At 60.7% G+C, this 17,067-nt stretch overlaps 1 protein-coding gene across 1 annotated transcript; it reads right to left on the bottom strand.

Moving 5' to 3' along the window:
- Positions 1–6,491: 6,491 nt before the first annotated feature.
- On the bottom strand, positions 6,492–11,218 carry TSPAN1 (tetraspanin 1). The gene is made up of 8 exons (XM_075037601.1): positions 11,170–11,218; positions 10,965–11,029; positions 9,469–9,675; positions 8,967–9,041; positions 8,150–8,248; positions 7,631–7,768; positions 7,057–7,140; positions 6,492–6,784 (listed from the first exon to the last, which is right to left on the bottom strand). Exons 2-8 carry the CDS (start codon positions 11,019–11,021, stop codon positions 6,731–6,733), a joined length of 714 nt encoding a protein of 237 aa, XP_074893702.1. The 5' UTR covers positions 11,022–11,029; positions 11,170–11,218; the 3' UTR covers positions 6,492–6,730.
- Between the last annotated feature and the right edge of the window lie 5,849 nt (positions 11,219–17,067).

Raw genomic sequence — 17,067 nt, 5'->3', positions numbered from 1 at the left:
GAGCCTTGTGTGTTTCATAGCTGGCATCGTGTGGCCTAGGGCTGGGGTCCCTGGCTCTGGCCACCTGCCTGGGAAGGACAGACTCCTGTCCTCTGGTGTCTCACTCTGCTGCAGGGCTAGCCGTGGGCTAACAGTGGCCCTGGGCCCCTGCCCTGTGGCTCCTGTGCCAGCAGAGGTCCTCCAAGCCATGCTGGGCTGTGCGGTGCCAGAGCAGCTGGCACAGGTTTTTGAGCTGTTTCCTCTTCGAGCTTTATCACTTTTATCTTCAGTTCAGCAACCTACAGAAACTCTGAGCAGCTGCCTGAGGCCTCTTGCTTGGCGTAACCAGCCCTCATGCTCCCCCTGGCACCTCCAGCTGCAGTCCCGTGAGAAATACAGACTTGTGGCCCTCGGTTCCTGGCTCGGTGTCCCCTTGGGGGTCAGCAGGGTGAAGCGGCTGCTCGTCCTGGAGTGGGGGCAGCAAGCAGCCAGCCCCGGCACTCGCACCCCACTGTCAGTAGTCTGAGCCCCACGGGGCTGGGCTGCATTTCTAGCCTCTCTGGTGGATTTGGGTTTCTTTCCTTTGAGGGAAATGGGGTCTTGGAATAAGGACCCCCTGCCCAAGGTCACAGCAGGAGGAAGGGATGTCATAGCTGGAGGGGACTGGGCCCCTGCCATCAACCAGCTGTGGCTGGAGCTGAGACCTGACAATTCAGGTCATGCCACACCAGGGCTAGCCCCCTGCACTGCTCCTGAGCTGTTCAGCCCCTGCCTGGTTGTGGCTGGGGATGGCAAAGCAAAAGCGGGGGCTGCGGGAGGGACCTCCAGCAAAACCACCTCTGCACCGCAGCAGCCTTTGCTCTTCCCCATGGAGGTGGGTGCAGGCAGGGGTGAACCGAAGCCAAGTGAGGAGCAGGCTTGGTCTTGTTGTGAGAAAAAATAGCCACGGAGCCTCTGGGTCAGGCTTGTGTGGGTGACTCTTGCAGGAAGCCCAAGAGACCTCTCCAAATTTCTGCCCCCATAGGGCAGGGAGCCCTGGGAGGGCTGGGGGTGCACCTGTTTCTGGGGCAGGGACCACAGAACCCAAACAAAACCGCAATGGGAGAGCGTTGCCCACTGGCACAGACTGGCTGCAGCCTGCATCCCATACTGGCTGCCTCCTGCTCCCCTGCCTGATCTTGCAGCCAGGTGGGCTTCTTCCTAGGCAGCTGCCACCCCCTCCCTGGGACGAAGCAGAGCTTTCAGGAGGGACACCCCCTCGCCAGAGACTTTTTGCCCAGCCCCAGGGGCTTTGCTTGGTGGTGCCGGAGCAGGCTCTCGCCTGGCAGCCTCCCGGTCTGCATCTGCCTCCTGCTGAGGCCAAACCCTGCGGTGCTGAGCCCCTGCCAAGGCGCTGCGGACGAGGGTTGGATCCGGCTGCTGGGACTGAACCCCATGGGCAGAGCCCTGCAGGGTGATGCGGGCTCAGGTTTGAGACCCGCCACATCGTGCCCACATCGAAAAGCCAGTGTTTGTGAACTGCTGCGTTTGTAGGAGCATCCCCTCTTGGAGGGATGATGCTAAAAGCAGGTTAACCGACCCCCTTGAAGGGGAACACCTGGGCCAGGCTGATGGAAAGCTTCTGCTCATCGCCCCCGGGTGATGGCGATGCCAAGGTTCATGCCTGAAGGGGCTCAGTCCTGGGAGGCTTGTTAGAGGAGCAGGGTCGCTCCTCATCCTGCCCTTTCTCGGGGTCCCACTCGCCTCCTGGATCAGCCCGCAGGTGCTGGAGCATCCCCGGGTGTCTGGGAGCTGGCCGGGCAACCGGCCCATCGCCTGCCCTCCCTGGGAAGCCCAACCCATGGCTCAGCACCATGTGGCACCAGCTTTAGCGCATGCTGCCCAAGTTGCCAGTTCCCAGGTCTCGCCCAGCCCTGCGCGGCCCCCCCGCAGCCCGGCCGCCCTGGCTTTGTGCAGCCGTACAAAGGAGAACCTGTCCGGGCTGCTCCGCGTCCCAGGAGCTGGCTGATAATTAAACAAAAGCAAAATAGCCTTGGCATGAAACTTGACCTTTCCGGAGCTAGGTGGGGGAAGGGGAATTTTGCATAATTTCTGGTGGTGGTTATCTTTATGTGTTATGCTTTTTTGGCGGGGATCTCCCTGCCAGGGGAGCGGAGGGTCCCCATGCTCCCATGGTGGGCTGGGATATGGGAGACAACCTCCAGGCTGACCCTTCCCCGTAGCACGTCGGTCCTTCTGTGCCCCACAGATGGAGGGAAGCAGTCTCCAGCTGGCGTCCTTCAGGATAACAGACATGGTCCTCTGGGATGGAGGGATGCCAGTGCCTAGGGCGTGCTGGGCCTGTCCCCATCCCTGCCTGGGAGGGAGGCGGTGACGCTGCACCCAAGCCGCCTGCGTCCCAGCTGAGGGAGCTGATTCCCAATTTTCAGCACCCTCTGCTTTATAAAGAGCCCAAACCGCTCCCAGGAAGGGGCTCTGCTTGGCTTCTCCCCATGGTCCCAGCTGCAGGGGGTCCCTCCCCTGCGCCCAGCCCGTTCCCATCCCCATCCCCTGCTGCGCCTCCCAGCGTGGGGCTGCCACCTCCTGTGCCTGCACCCAACAAAGCCCGGCGGCAAATTAATCTTCAACTTCGTACCCGGGATTGTTGCTGTGATGGTTATTACGCTGTGTCCTGCCTGGCACTGCGTTAATGATTAACAACCGAGGTTCAATGTCGGCTCCTGCCTGCTGCTTTTTGAATAGCTCTTCCATCACCTCCTCTGATATCCCGACAAATAACCAGGGCACGGAGCTGCCCGGAAAGCATCCTTGGGGCTGGGTGGGCACCCAGGATGGTTTATCTCTGGGACAGGGAGGAAGAGGAGCCAGGGAGGAAGGCTGTGCTGGGGAAAGGGTGCATTGCCTCACTGCTTCCCCTGGGCCAGCCCATGTCCTTTGAGGATGTCCTCTCCTCCCAGATCCTGGAACATCCTGGCCAGGCTGTTACAGCAGGGGGGAGGGAATCCCCCACAGCGGGCACTCCTTGGGCAGCTGATGCCAGATGAGTTTGATTTTGCTTTCTATTCACTCTCTTTATCAGCACAAACCTGAAGAGCTGTGAATTCCTCTTCCCACTCATGAGGACCCTGTCCCCCCACCAAAGCTAATTCCCAGGAGGGAGGGGGCAGCTCGTTTCCTAAAGCGCTGAGCACTGCCCGCTCCCTGCCAACACACACCCCTCTGCCACGCAGTGTTTTGCCTGTTGTGTCCCAGGGCAGGCGATGCTGGTGACGAACATGCCCTGCAAATCTCGGGGCACTTTGACCTGTGCATGGCACCCATCATGGTGGAGCAACGGGTGCACGGGCACCCCATGGGGCTGCTGGGGGGGGTGAAAGGCAGTTCAGGTGTGTCTGCCTTCCCCATATGGCCAGGAGCTCCAGCCCCCCCCATTTTCCCCACTCTGTGGCCATGGGGATGCTGCCCCGCAGAAGGCTGGCGGGTGTGGGGGCTGGATGCATCCCACCCAGCCTCCAGCACACACACCAGCCCCTTCCTTATTGCCTTCAAGGGAGCAGCTCAGCTTTGAGCCATCCTGCTCCCCAAGCAGGGGGAGATTCCCCACGTGGGCTCCAAAAGTGGCTGTTGCCCGTGGGGAGAAGGTCCAAAGCTGCCGTGGGCAGGGTGGAATACAGTGACATTGGGTCGGTCCCCATTGCATGGGAGCTTGTAGGGCCTCAGCAGACAGGATGAGGCTGGAGATGCCACACCATTCCCAGGGGCTCCGCGTGGGAGGGGGGTCTGCACGCACCCCTGTTTCCCTGTGCAGAGCAAACCCCAGAGAACAGGGACCAAATGCCTGCTGAGCCCAGCCCTGACGGTGACACCAGTTGTGCTGCCCAGCGTTCCCCTGCACAACTGGGTCTCTCCCCATCATCCTCACCACCTCTCCAGCCGGGAGCTGGGCAAACCCGACCCAGGAGAAAAGCAAAGTCTGTCCCCAGACTCAGCCACCCTGCCCTTCGCTCCCACCGGCTCTGCCCATCCCAGAGGGTTTCTGCCCACGCCGGCTGGCCGGCACCCACACAGGGGGTTATTGCCCACGGTGGAGAGGAGCAGGGCACAACCCGTGGGCCGAGGAGCACCAGAGGGTGCGTGGCTGGAGGCAGCAGCGACCGGGACTCTGGCAGGCAGCAGGGTGCTGCCTGCTTGCCTGCAGTCCCTGCCAGGGAAACTTTACCCTCCTGCTCTCCTCCACCCTGTGTCATGGGTGGAAAAAAAGGAACCCCCCACCCCCACCCCAGCACACACACCCTGTCATGTCAATTGCTTGGGCACCTCAAGCCCAAGGGCACCTTCCCCAGGGGCAATAAGGAAGTTTCTGTTTGCTACCATGGCAAGCAAGACTTACCGTCAGGCAAGTCTAAGAGTTACAAGATGCAGAGATGCCTGGTGGCACCCACCTGGGTTGGTGGGGATGGGTGGTGTGTCCCAGGGCTGGTGGGGGACCAGCTGGGCTGAGGTCTCCTCTGGGGAGCCCAAAAGCTCCGGCAGTGCCTGGGCAGTGGGAAGCAGAGGGGAGGCTGCACCAGCCTGGCTTACCCCCCCGCTGCCCCACTGCTGCCCTTTGACTGCCAGGGGAGCCGAAAGCCAGGAAGGGCAATGGGGAGGAATCGCATCCGGGAGGAGAAACTGGTCCTTCGAGTTTCCCCAGCAGGCAGAGGGCAGGAACCAAGCCGATGGTTTCAGGGCTATTACCAAAACTCGGTGCCACAGAAACAGCCTGCCCTGTCCCAGAGAAACCCCTTGGCCGGGAAAAGGTGCGAAGCTGGGAGCGTCTGGCTGGTCGGGCATCATCCCTGAGCCCACTCTACCCCATGGGGGTAACGGCCAGATGGTGTTTGCCAGGAGCTGGCTTTGCAAGGCAGCCCCAAAACAAGGGAGCAGAGGAGGACATGGCCAGGCCAGGTGTGCCCAGCGGTGCCCAGCTCGGTGCCAGCCAGCTCCTGGGCACCGTAACACCTCTGGGAAGGGCTTTGGGCAGCACCAGGCTCCAGGCAGCTCCTGGGTACTCGGAGAGGGAAAAGAGGAATAAAAGCTCTGATGTCACCTATGAGATCACTGGTTTATGGAGGAACCGAGACCTTCACCTGTCTATTGAGGAGGAGGAAGAGGAAGAAGAGGAGGCCATTTTCTCACAGCTTCCCCCCACACCTGCCTGTGGGGCAGGGCCAGAACCCACATTCCTGGGGCTGAGTCACCCGGAGCAGGGAGCGGGTCCCCGCACCCCTCCCGGCTGCTTCGGCGTGGGTGCTGGGTGGCACCAGGGAGATGCTGGACCCTGAGGGGCTGCCCCGGTGCAGCCCCGTACCCAGTGCGGGAGCCGATAAGGGGGTGCCGCGGCAGGCACGGAGCGAGGCAGCGCACGGGGAGGCTGTTTGCACACTGGCCTCCTGCCTGCTGCTAATCGCCCTGTCCTTCACTGCCACTGCCCCCCAGCCCTCGCACAACCAGGGAGGTAGGGAGCCTCATCTCAAAAATGGGACGAAGCGGCCCTCGACAGCACCCACCCCCCAAACCAGCCACCTTGGCCGTGCTTTTGAAATGGGGAAACTGAGGCAGGGCAAGTGGATGCTCAAGGTGGGGTGGTGCTCAAGGCAGGGAGGGAGTGATGCTGGGGAAAGAGGGTGGCTAGAAAGACCCCCAATGAACCCCCCACACATAGAGGGAGTGTGAGGGCATCACAGGGGCAGTGTGGGAACCCCATTTCAGATTCCTGGGGCCCCGTACAAACCACCACAGAGCCAGCCCTTTTGCTGGGTCCATGAACTGGCATTGCCTGAGCAAGCAGCGGCTGTTGCAGAGGGCAGGGCTGGTTTGCGGGGCTAATGGTAGCCCCCACCGCTCCGCGGCTGTTGTGCAAACACCAGGCTGGTTGTTTCCAAGCACCCGAGCAGGTGAGGAGCTGCAGCAGGGAAGAGGGCAGGCAGGCTGCAGGCAGGGCTGCGGTGCCTGCATGGGGCTCATGGCAGGGGATGCACAGAGCTTGACTCCAGGAAATAATTTGTATCCAAGATGAAAAATTTATTTGTTTTTCTTTACAGCATGGAGGGGGGCTCAGCCATGAAATGACAGGGGGTACAGGGCAGCCCTGGCCACCACAGGGCCAGGGATGGACAGGACTGTCTTCATATCAGGGCAGGGACAGAGACCAGCCAGCATCTCTTGTAGAGGACAACATAGGACAGGGTCAGGACTGGCAGAAGATGGGTGTAGGGGTAGATACATCCCTACCTCAGAGTGCAGTTACCACCTACAACACCTTGGCTGGGCACCAGCCCCAGTTCAATCAAGTGATGCAAAAGGGGCACAGGCCAGCCCCTGCCTAAGGACACCATGGGGACAGCATGGGAGAGGTACAGTACATGCCTGCAAGGGTTTAGTCAAGACATCACTGTGCCGCTGCCAGATCAGCAGCCCCGATCAGCCCCTGTGCTGCTCTATCTCCCAAACCGACCAAGCAGCTTCCCCTCTGCCCCCTTCACCCCCCCCCCCCAAAGCTCTATGTACAGACCGCACGTGCCATATCAGTACAAAAATATACACATAAACTCTACAGATCCCAGCTCAGTAGATCAAAACACAGCTATAAATCACAGTGCACAGGACAGCATCAGGCCCAGGGAGCGATGGGGTCCTCCCCAAGAGCACGGCACGCCACAGGCGCACCCCAGCACGGTGGAGGGGCAGATCATCCTCCTGCCTCGTGGGGTCATTTCTGATCCAGCTCGCAGTACAGGTACATGGAAACCGCCATGGCCGCAATCTGTGGACAGCAAGAGGCGAGTCAGCCGCCCTAAGTGTCACAGCCCAGGCTGGGTTTAGGTCACAGCCCACAGCATCCATCCCCAGTGGGCACAAGGAGGAAGAGCCAGGTGTGCCCAGGAAAGAAGGCTCAGCAGCCACCCTGGGGCAGATGGTGGTCCGTGGGGCTGCACCAGCCCCCTGCAGCCCCTTGGCCACCCAGGCCAGCCCCAGCCCCGCTGCTCACCTCCAGGCGATGTGGAGACAGCAGCACAGCAATGCTCAGGCACTCACCTCCAAGGCAGCGATGCCGGCTGCCACGCCACCCACTACACCTGCGTTAGTCTTGATTTCTTCCAAGATCTGATCAAAACAACCCTGCAGGAGGCAACCACGCAGGTGAGGATGAGCAAGGGGTAGCCATCCCCCAACCACTGGGGTACAACTTCCCCAGGGAGGGAGGCATGGTTCTCCAGCCTAGAGCTGCACAGCCATGGAGAATGTCTGAGGGCTTCAAGGGGCAACTCATCTCAGCCACTTCTCAGACCAAAGCACAGTATTGTGGGAGGAGGAGGGAAAGAGGCAGGGAATCACCCAAAGAGGCAGCATCATGCCTAGGTTCATGCTCAGCTCCAGGCATGCCACCCTGCTGCAGAGCTCCCTTTAGGACCAGAGCAATGGTAGCAGCTTTGCTTGTCTCCACCAGGGACAAGCCAAGGCCACCACAGCTTCCCCCAAGACTTCAAGCCCACGGGACTGCCATGTCCAGAGCTGGGGCTGAAGTTACAGGACGGGTCTCCCTCCCCATGCCAGGGCACACCCCAAACTTGGCTCAGCCAGAAGGCAAGAGTCACTGGCGCATCCATACCGGGACTTTGCTTTGTGCGGCAAGCATGCCATTGCAGGGCTGCCTGTTGTTACAGCAGGGCTCCGGGTAGGTTCCATGTTCCTGATACCAGTAGGAGTTGTTGAAGTCTGTGTAGTTATTCAGGCCACAGCAATGGACCTAAGAGAGAGAGAGGAAGGGATGGGGAGAGCATCCTGCAGGTCCCCCTCCTGGGTCAGACAGGGTCTGGACCCTCCTGCCCAATGGAGGGGGGTCACCCAGCTCAATCCAGCTCTAGGGGGGTGCTCAAGGACCTTCCTGGGACCAGGATTTTGCCCTACACTCTGGCATGTACAGCTCTCACCCCAGCCATAGGACCACTAGATCCCAAGTGGGTAGGTCCCAGGCATCTGGGAAGTTGATGGCATGGTGACAGATCAGCACATCCAGGATTGCTATGGTGTCCCCATTCCCATCCCACTGGCCCACCCGGGTGTGCACCACCAAGCCTGTGCTGGGAGCATCCTGACCCACAGGTGGGGGCCCCAGGGCTCAGCACACCTCATTCATGGTGACATTCCAGATGTGCGTGAGACTCCTATCCACCCCATACTTCTCCTTCAGGAGAGGGGTCACCACAGCCGTCAGCAGCGTCTCTGCCTGCAAGAAGAGAGAGAGAAACACCATCAGAGGAGGTCCTGGGGAGCACCACAGAGATGAGAGCCCCCATACTGGTGTCAGCCCATGGGGAGGAGACCAGCTAGACCCAGCATAGCCAGGAGCATGTCACACCGCATCCCTTTGGCCCAAGGACAGCTTGGCCTCTTCCCCACTAACCAGTGCTTTATGGCACCAGGGCCACTTATGACCAGTGAGTCATCTGATAAGCAGCGTAACTGAGGGAGCCAGGAATGACGTTTGCCCTGCAGTTGACTTCTCCAGTGCCTAATGAGACAGTCACCTTTCTCAACAGGTGGTTTCTCAGGTGTCTAATAAGGGGTTGAGTTTGCTTAGCATGAAGCATTAGGGACTTCCTCTCCCATGTGGCTCCTACCATCAGAGGTGGAGAGGCACCAAGCCTAGGCTGGTACTGGACTAAGGGGTTTGAAAGAAAGCAGCCTGCAAAACTTGTGCCATAACCCTAATTTCTTTAGGCCAATGGGAATCCCTGGTTCCACCACCCTCACCCCAGCCAGGCCGCCCCAGCCTGCCCACATAGCTGGTGCCAACAGGGACCGGCATCTCTTTTTCCTGCAGCAGTGCCCACCTCTGAGCTTCCCCATCCACAGGCAGCACTGCCAGCCCGTGTCTCCTGTTCTCCCAAGGAGAAGGACAGGTCCCAGATTAACCCAACCCAAGACTCAGATATGCCACTCACAAGACCTGTGTAGACCAGAGCCACCACGGCAGCAGCAATTTCGGCAATGAAGATGATCAGCACCACCGAGAAGAACTAGGATACAGCAAGGGGAAGGAAGTCAAAGCAACAGCCAGAGTCTACAGGGTCCCCAGGAACCCATCTGCTTCCCAAGAGCCACAGGACCCTACCTCAGGGCTCAAACCCTGTGTCATTGCCTTCAGCTCCACTCCAAGGCTGAAGCATCACAACCTTGGGGACCCCCAACCCTCCATCTGCATGGGGCTGACCTCTCCGGACATGCTCCAAGAGAGACCTCTGCTCAGCACCAGTTTCTGCTTCCTTTCACCCTTACCCAGGGCAGACTTTGGGTCCAGTTCTGCCTTTCCAAGGTCCACCCAGCCTTCCACCACAGGGAAACATCCAAGGGGCACATCTCCACAGAGAAATCTGTCCCTCAGGTCTCCCCCACCAGAGACCCAGCTCAAATGAGGCTTGATAAGGAGATAAGTCAGGTCCATACCATCATCAGGAGACACTTGCTCTCCTTCTGGGCGCCGCAGCACCCAAGGAAGCCGATCACCAGCAGGATGGAACCAATGACGATGAGGAAGTAGCTCACATTCACGACCTGCAGGACGCTAGAGGAGAGCGTCCCAAATATATCCAGGAACGACTGTCCATCCATTGTGACCCAGATACCAACTCCCAGGAGGGTCCCGCCACCGAGCTGGGAGGAGAAAGACAATGTCAGCTCCCAGGCAGGCAGAGATCTGAGATTTGGGGAAGGTCCTGGCGCAGGTATTTCTTCCTCTGCAAGTTTTCGCTGTACCAAAGCAAAACTTTGTAGCCACTGAGCACGGCTCAGGGCGTTGCTGCCGCACACTTCGGGTGGCCAGATGGCTCACGACCCCAAAACACACCCCACCACCAGCACATCCCCGGCTGTGGCGTTGCAGCTGCCCCCTTCCTCAGCCCAAGGAGTTTCGGTGCCAGCAGCAGGGCAGAAACCCCCATGCAGGGCAGTCAAGCCAGCAGTGCCACCAGCCACCCCCTGACCCCACAGGGACCCACACGGCCAGCTCAGACACTGGCCACCGTCACGCTGCCACAAGTTCCTCCACCTGGGGAAGCTGCCCACTCACCCAGGGGGGCGGCTGAGCAGCCCCCAGCCCCAAACACTCACATGCTCACGGCAAGGTCAGGTCAGGGCTGCCTCCAGCCTGCCCCCAGCCCTGCCCTCCACCCGCTCGACCGTCCCCACCAGCCCCAAGCCCTGGCAGGAGCTTTGAAGAGGGAATGTTTCACCAGGGCGAGCCTGGAGGCTCTGCACCCCTCTTTCCCAAGGGAATATCCCACCACATCGTCTTCCAGGTGGCTCCGTTGCTCCTGCAGAGCCAGGATAGCTCTCAAGAGCTCCGCTACCCTTTGCCCTGGGTGGGAGCAGAGGCTGTGTGTGCTCTGGAAACCCCCAACATCTGAGACCCCCAACACCACAGGCTGCTGTCATGCACATGGGCTGCTCCCCTACAGAGACAAAGCCCCCCCAGCAGGGACCCAGCAAACCCCCCTGCTCTGGAGCAGCCCTCGCCAGAGTTTCAGCCCAGAGAGGGACACGGGTGGCTGATGCAAGAGCTAGTGTCCCCAGAGCCCAGTATGGTCCCCTGGGCTTTGGCCAGAACTGGGCACCCCACTGGGGCAAGAGACCCCCCCACAAGCCCAGGGCTTTAGTCCTCAGCTTGGGGCCAGAGACTAAATCTCAGACCCCAGTGGGGTCCCAGGAGCGTAAGGACCCAACTGCCCACGGCCCCCACTCCGTCCCCCACTGAAAGGGACATGGGGGGGCAGGAGAACCTACACGGCCATGCTTCACCCACCCCACGCCCACTCGGGGTGCTCCCCAGAAGCCGCTCCCACAGACCCCAGCCCCTCAGCCCAGTTTCCTGGGGCAGCCAGCGGGGCTGCCAGGCTGGGCCCCCCCCCCCGCAAAGGCAGAGACATCAGCTGGGGTGCACTTACAAATATGGCCAGGTTGAAGAGGATCATCATAACCTTGATAAAGGTGAAGCACCCCATCTTTGCACCTGGGGAGAGCAGAGAGGTCATCAGGGGGACCCCCCACCTCGGCACAACCCCTACCCTCCTGCGAGCGGGGCTTAGCCCCCCCCCCCTCCACGAGAGTCTGGGGGCTCCCCACGGGCTCCACTCCCCGAAACCAGCCTACCTGAGTGGCGAGCAGGTCCCAGAGCCCCAACCCAACCCGCCCCGACCGCAGTGCCGCCCCCGCCCCGCCGCCGCCGCCTTTTAACCGGGCGCGGCCCCCGGCCCCCCCCCCCGCCCCGCCCCGCCCCGCCCCGCCCCGCCCCACCCGGCCCGGCCCCACCGGGGCCACCCCCTGGAGGTGGCGAAGCCACGCGTGTCCCTGGGTGCCCGGTGGCTTGCTGCCCTCTGCCGCCGGAGCTGCCCGGCCCCGGGGGATCCGGGTAGCCCCCGACCGGCTGCTGCCCGCGCCCATCGCCGTGGCCTCTTGGCGTGGGGTGGGGGAGATGATGTCCCCGTCCCGTTGCTGCTGTGAGTCGGGGGCCCCTGCCTGTGTCCCCACCCGACAGAGCCCCACAGAGCAGGAGGCTGCCGCCCCCAGGGTGGGGGCTTTGGCGGGGGGCGAGGGTGTCTGTCCTGGGGGCTTCACCCGTGGCGGATGCTGCAGCCGTGGTGGGGGTACCACCCCGCTGCCCTCCTCCGCAGCGGTGCTGGGCACTGTGCTTGGGATTTTCCGGCCACGGACAGCCCCACGGGTCACAGTCCCCCTCTGCCACCCGCTCCCAGCACGACCACGGTTGAGTCACCCCGTCTTCCCGGGCTGATGCTGTGGGTGCACTGCTGGCCCTGCCACTCGGGCCCGCTCGGGCAGGAATCTCTCCAAACCCCGAATCTCCAACCTCCTGGGCCAAAACAGAGGAGGGCAGCGGGGTGGTACCCACTGGGGGATGGCCACGCGAGCTGGTTTGCAAAGGAAAAGCCAAAGCTGTACAGACCGAGGCAGATTTTTGCTGGTGGGCACCCAGCAGGGTGACGGTAGGAGTGGACAGTGACAGCCGTAACAGATGCCAGCGCTGGAGCAGGTCAGCGGAGACCTGCCATTGCCTAAGGGCTGCCAAAAGTGACTTTCTTTGGAAAGACACTTTGAAACAGGGCTGGTTTCCCACAGTGGGGGGCTGCAACAGAGCATCAGAGGGCACGCAGGGGGATGCTGCATCCCCAGCCCTGACCGGGGGGGTGGTCCTTGCCCATCCAGTGCACCTTTGGGACAGGAGGTCATGTCGGTCCCCTCCCCAGCACCCGCAGTGTGTCCCTTCAGCTTGTCATCAAACCAAGGAGCGATGGAGGAGGCCGGGGAGCCCTCATCCTGCAGCAGCAGGCAGCGAACGCAGGCTCTGGGTGCTCAGCACACTCCGCCCCATGCCTGGCTCCCCTGAAACCCCACAGCAAATTCCCTGCCTGGCCGTAATGATATATTTCAGCAGGATGAAGTCAGCCCTGTTGGGATCCAGCCAAAGCCCAGTGGTATTTGGGGGAAGCATTCAACCCTCCCAGGCAGCCTGGGTATTAAGGCAACCTGTGCTGGAGCCGGGGGCTTTAACCCTTTCCCCCTCGCTGCCTGCAGCCTCAGCCCTTCCCCGCAGCAGCTGCCCATCCGCTGCTGCCATGAAGCCACTCAAAGTGAGGGGCTAAGCCTTCATCCCTCTCGCAAAGGGGGACCGCTGCCCCCCTAAATGATGACCCCCATCATATTATCCCTCTCTCAAAAGTTGCCCCATTTCAGCCTGACCCTATTCATTCTACACAATCCCCCCACCCCAATAATAATTTTTGGCAAATACGTAAATACTTGCTGTCATTCCCAATCGTTCCCAGCCATGGGGAAAACCAAAGGACAAGCTATGGGCTGCTCCACTCCCCTCCCCAGCACCTGGCGCCGCAGCCTGGGGTTTGGCCGCTCCCCAGCGTCGCCCATCCGAGCCCCATTAGGGACCCAGGGCTGGATTTTCTGGCTCTCCAAGAAGGCCTGGCCTGACCACGGCAGGACGAGCCCGGTGACATTCCCATGTCCCTCCTGCCTGGCAGGGCTCTGCCACCTCCCCGCTGTCCCCATCCCTGCACGCAGCCTCGCTGGACCCCGAGCATCCCCTTCCCCGGAGAGCAGGGATCTCTCACCAGGGTGCGGGTAGCACTGCTCCTCCCCAGCGACCTGGCCCTGGGAGGCTGAGAGCAGGAAAATGGCCATAAGTGGTCACCCCCGAGGTCCTCTGTCCCCAGCCCGGCCACTAGCCCGTGCCTGGGGGAGCGTGGGAGCCACGCACATGTCTGGTGGCAGGATCTGGCCATGGTGTCTGCACTAAGCACCCCTCCCCGGGGCTTTCCTTCAAGGAAAAGCTGCAAGCTCTGCTCCCAGCTTCATGCCTCTTCCAGCTCGTGTTCACATTTCGAGGGTTCGAGTGCTGAACTTCCACCCTGCTGATGATCCTGGGCCTTGGCATCCTCCAGTTAACGGCTGGGCTCACTGCAAGTACGACCTCCCCTGTGTCGGGACTCTCCTACCCAGGGCTCCAGCAAGGCAGTGCAGGCAGCTGCCCGGTGCTCCGAGGAGGCATTTCGGAGCAGCCTTCCATTCCTCTCTACAGGCAAATAAGCCTGCGATGCTAACAAAGAATCTGCTTGGGAATAGGTGGGGGGAATCTAAACTGGCATCTCGCACCCAGCGGGGCACGGGGTGCCCTGGCAGCCCTCCTGCCAGCGGGGCTTGCTGGAGCCTGCTCAGCCCCCTGCGTGAATTAGCAAATGGTAAGGAGCCTGAGCAGTCTGCCAGCGAGAAGGCCAGGTGGGTGCTGAGCTGGGCTCGCTTGGCTTAATGCCATCCACAGGGACTCAGCAGGGCACAGGGGATGTCCCCTCCGTGCCTCAGTTTCCCTCCTGGCAAAGCATCAGGAAAAGAGCCCCGAGCAGGCAGGGCCAGCCATGGAGACCAGCCCAGCCCAGGATTGATGGGATTTTGGGGTAACCCCAGCCAGGTGAGCCCCTTGCAAAGGGCTTTCATGTGTGTGTTTTGGGCTGGCAGCATCTGTCCAGCTGTCTGTCCAGCATCCAGTCGCCTGGAGAGTGGTGGAAGGATGGACATGCTGCAATGTGCCAGAGATGAACCTGTCTTCAGATTTGCAGATGGGAGTTACTGAATTCTGCAAATTTGTGCTGAATTCATCACTTTCTGCCTCCTGCTGGGGAGAAATAAAAATCTACAGGAGCCAAAAGTTTTTGACATCTTGAGAATAAAATACTTGAGCTCTCAGCTTTGAAAGGACTCAAAGCATTTTGGCTGGAGAACTGGGGACATCACTGAATCCCCCACCCTGGGAGGGACCAGGCAGTGGGACCATACCGATATCCCTGCGACTGCAACTCCCGCTTCAGGGGAATCCTCCCCTTTACCACAGCTATGTGCAAAACCACAACTTGAGTCCAAAAAACAGGAGCTGCCCCATCTGATGCCATGATCTGTGCCATGCAGGGCCTGGGGTGTAAATGTGGGGGTGATAAGTGGGGGCTGCAAGCATGTCCCAGTAGTGCATCCCCCCCAGTGTGAGTCCCTCAGGGTAAGGATCTGGCCCTGTGCCTTAGGTGGATGATTTTAATCATGATGCTGTCTCTAGCTGTGTGTTAATGCAATTAAAGAGGGGCTCGATGACATCTCCCTGCCTGTGTATGGGGCTGAACTTCTTCCCGTGCATTTACCCCCTGCAGCGAGTCCCCCCGTGCCTGCCCAGCCGCTGGCCGCCTGCCCGCGCCCCTCCAGATAACATTTTCTTGTTTCTCACGTGTCCAGGCTGACAAATCCCTCCCGAATTAATTAACACGGGCCATGCCGAGGCACCAGCTGCTGTAAAGCCAAGCCGGGTGGGTTCGGGGATGCAGAGGGCTGCGCCGCGGGGTCGCGTCAGGACAACCCCGTGCCTGAGCGCCGATGCTCTGGGGGCTGCTGCAAGCGAGAGCCGGGCTGCAAAGCCTTCGCCGTTGTCTCACCAGTGAGGATGGCCAGGGCCGCCCAGTTGATGGAGCTTTCTCCCACCACGGGTCAGGGTGCGGGACCTGGCCCAGCTCGGGGCTTGGTGCTGGGCTGCGCTGGTGCCCGCTGCCCAGGGAGGTGGCATTGAGGGGCCGTCGGTCCCAGGTGCCGTGCCGGGATGCCCTGCCTGGCACGACAGTCTCTCTGCAGGCACCCGCTCCGGCAGATCCTGGCACCTGCCCTGCTGGGAAGCTTCAGCCCTGCAGAGAGGCGCAGGAAAGTGCCCCAGGCCAGCTCCGGGCATCGCCCCGAGCCTTTCCTTATGTTCCTTGGGTTTTTTCCAGCACCCTTCTCCTCAAGTCGGGGGTACCCCCAGCCCAGCCGGGCAGCTCAGCGGCAGCGGCAGAGCGTGGCTGTAGGAGCAAGTGGCTCCCGGCTGCCCGCGGGCGCCGTACTGGGAGGTTGTTTGAAGAAGAACTTGGCTCTTCCTAAACCAAAACCCACAGAAGCCAGAGCTCACTCCTGGGCACCCTGGGAAAAAAAACCAAGAGAGAAGAAGTTTTCCTGCTCCTAAAGAGAAGAGAAAGCAAAGCGTGGCCCCCTCCAAAGGGAGGGAAGAGATGAAACCAAAAAGCCGCCTCCGAAATGTCAGCAGGAATCAAACGTCATTTCTCTCTGATTTCTCCAGCTGGGAAGGGCTCAGCCTGGTTTCGCAGCCTCACTTACTCCAGCCAGGCACGTTAACAACTCTATTTATGCTCTATTTACTCACAGACGTGTGGCTAACTTCCCCTGGCCACTGCCAGGAAGCACGGCACGAACGTGACCAGCACATCTCAGGGCTGGCCAGGATGGCACTGGGCATCCCCTAAAGCAAACTGGAGAGCAGCGGGGCCACCCCTGCCACTTTGGGAAGGACGAGGTGGACAGCTGAGGCCAGTGCCTGTCAAGCATCCCCTGGAGATGCTCCTACCAAGGGCTGTCCCTCCAGCCAGGAGAGGAGAGGGGCTTGCAGCAGGGCCTGGGGACCCCATCAAGGAGATTTGTCCCTCTCTCACCCCATATCCCATCCCAGGCAGTACAGGCAGTGAGCAAAGGGGGGCTTGTAGGGAAACGGGGGGTGCAAGGATGCCTCCTCCTGCACACCTTGCAGAAAAGCAAAGGGCAGGTAAGTCAAAGGCAAAGCTCCCGTTGCAATGAGTGCTGCTCATTAAGCAAGCGAGGAGGGATCTGTAGCTAATCAGGACCTGACAAGCAGCTCCTCTGCATGCTCAATAAATAGCAGTGAAGACCTAAACCACCCTTTACTTCTTCATAGGGTGCTCTCTGAAGGTTTTCTGCCCATGCTGGGGGATGCACCCACCTCTAGGCTGGAGCGAGGTGAGGGTTTAAATTAACAGTGTAGGGGTGATACAGGGTGAGGGGCAGCTGAGGGTGGGGGAGTTTGGGGAATGATCCTGCTGCAGTGCAGCCGAAGTGGGGGCAAGAGAAGCTCTGAGGGCTGGGGGATGTCTGGAGGCAAGCAATGAGGAGAACCCCTGGGACAGGAGCTGGGAAGGCTGGGGTGATGCTCAGCCCTGTCCGGGGGAGGGGGGGCAATGGGACTTGGCTCCAGCAGGAGATGGTGCCTTTGGGTTTGGGGACCCTGAGGTACATCAGGAGGGGAAGATGTTTACTGCTGGGAAGGAAGGATCCCATTCAGCAGCCGGGGAAGAGGAGATGGTGGGCCTCATGTCAGGGTGTTCCCCTGCCCCAGAGCCCTGGGACTGTGGTAGTTCCTGGCCTGTATATAGGATTGATCCTTAGGATAGGATGGGTGGTAATATCCGATGGTGATATACCCACCAGCCTCCCCAGCTCTAATCCTCTCCCAGGAGGAAAAACACCTCCTCGCCTTTCCCCAGGCAGCCCCTAGAGAGCTGGCACCGTGCCCAGCCCTGTTTGGCTTGTTGGGCCCCCGTGGGACAGTCTGGGGAGACCAAGCAGGGCTTTAGGCACTCGGCAAAACCCCTTTGTCCCCAGTGGGGCACCGGGGACACGACTGTGGCAGCCCCAGGCAGGGAA

Source organism: Buteo buteo, chromosome 10, assembly GCF_964188355.1.
Source record: "Buteo buteo chromosome 10, bButBut1.hap1.1, whole genome shotgun sequence".
NCBI classification, from domain to species: domain Eukaryota; kingdom Metazoa; phylum Chordata; class Aves; order Accipitriformes; family Accipitridae; genus Buteo; species Buteo buteo.
The sequence above is the reverse complement of the archived record's forward strand: the minus strand, read 5'-3'. Positions and strand labels throughout refer to the sequence as shown.

Bases quoted from the DNA above. Each gene is read 5' to 3' on its own strand.
- TSPAN1 (XM_075037601.1), bottom strand. From the start codon at position 11,021: ATGGGGTGCTTCACCTTTATCAAGGTTATGATGATCCTCTTCAACCTG. The intron at 9,676-10,964 runs GTAAGTGCACCC...TTCTCCTCCCAG, and splicing joins TCTTCAACCTGGCCATATTT to CTCGGTGGCGGGACCCTCCT. The intron at 7,141-7,630 runs GTATGGATGCGC...TGCCTCCTGCAG, and splicing joins CCGCACAAAGCAAAGTCCCG to GGTTGTTTTGATCAGATCTT.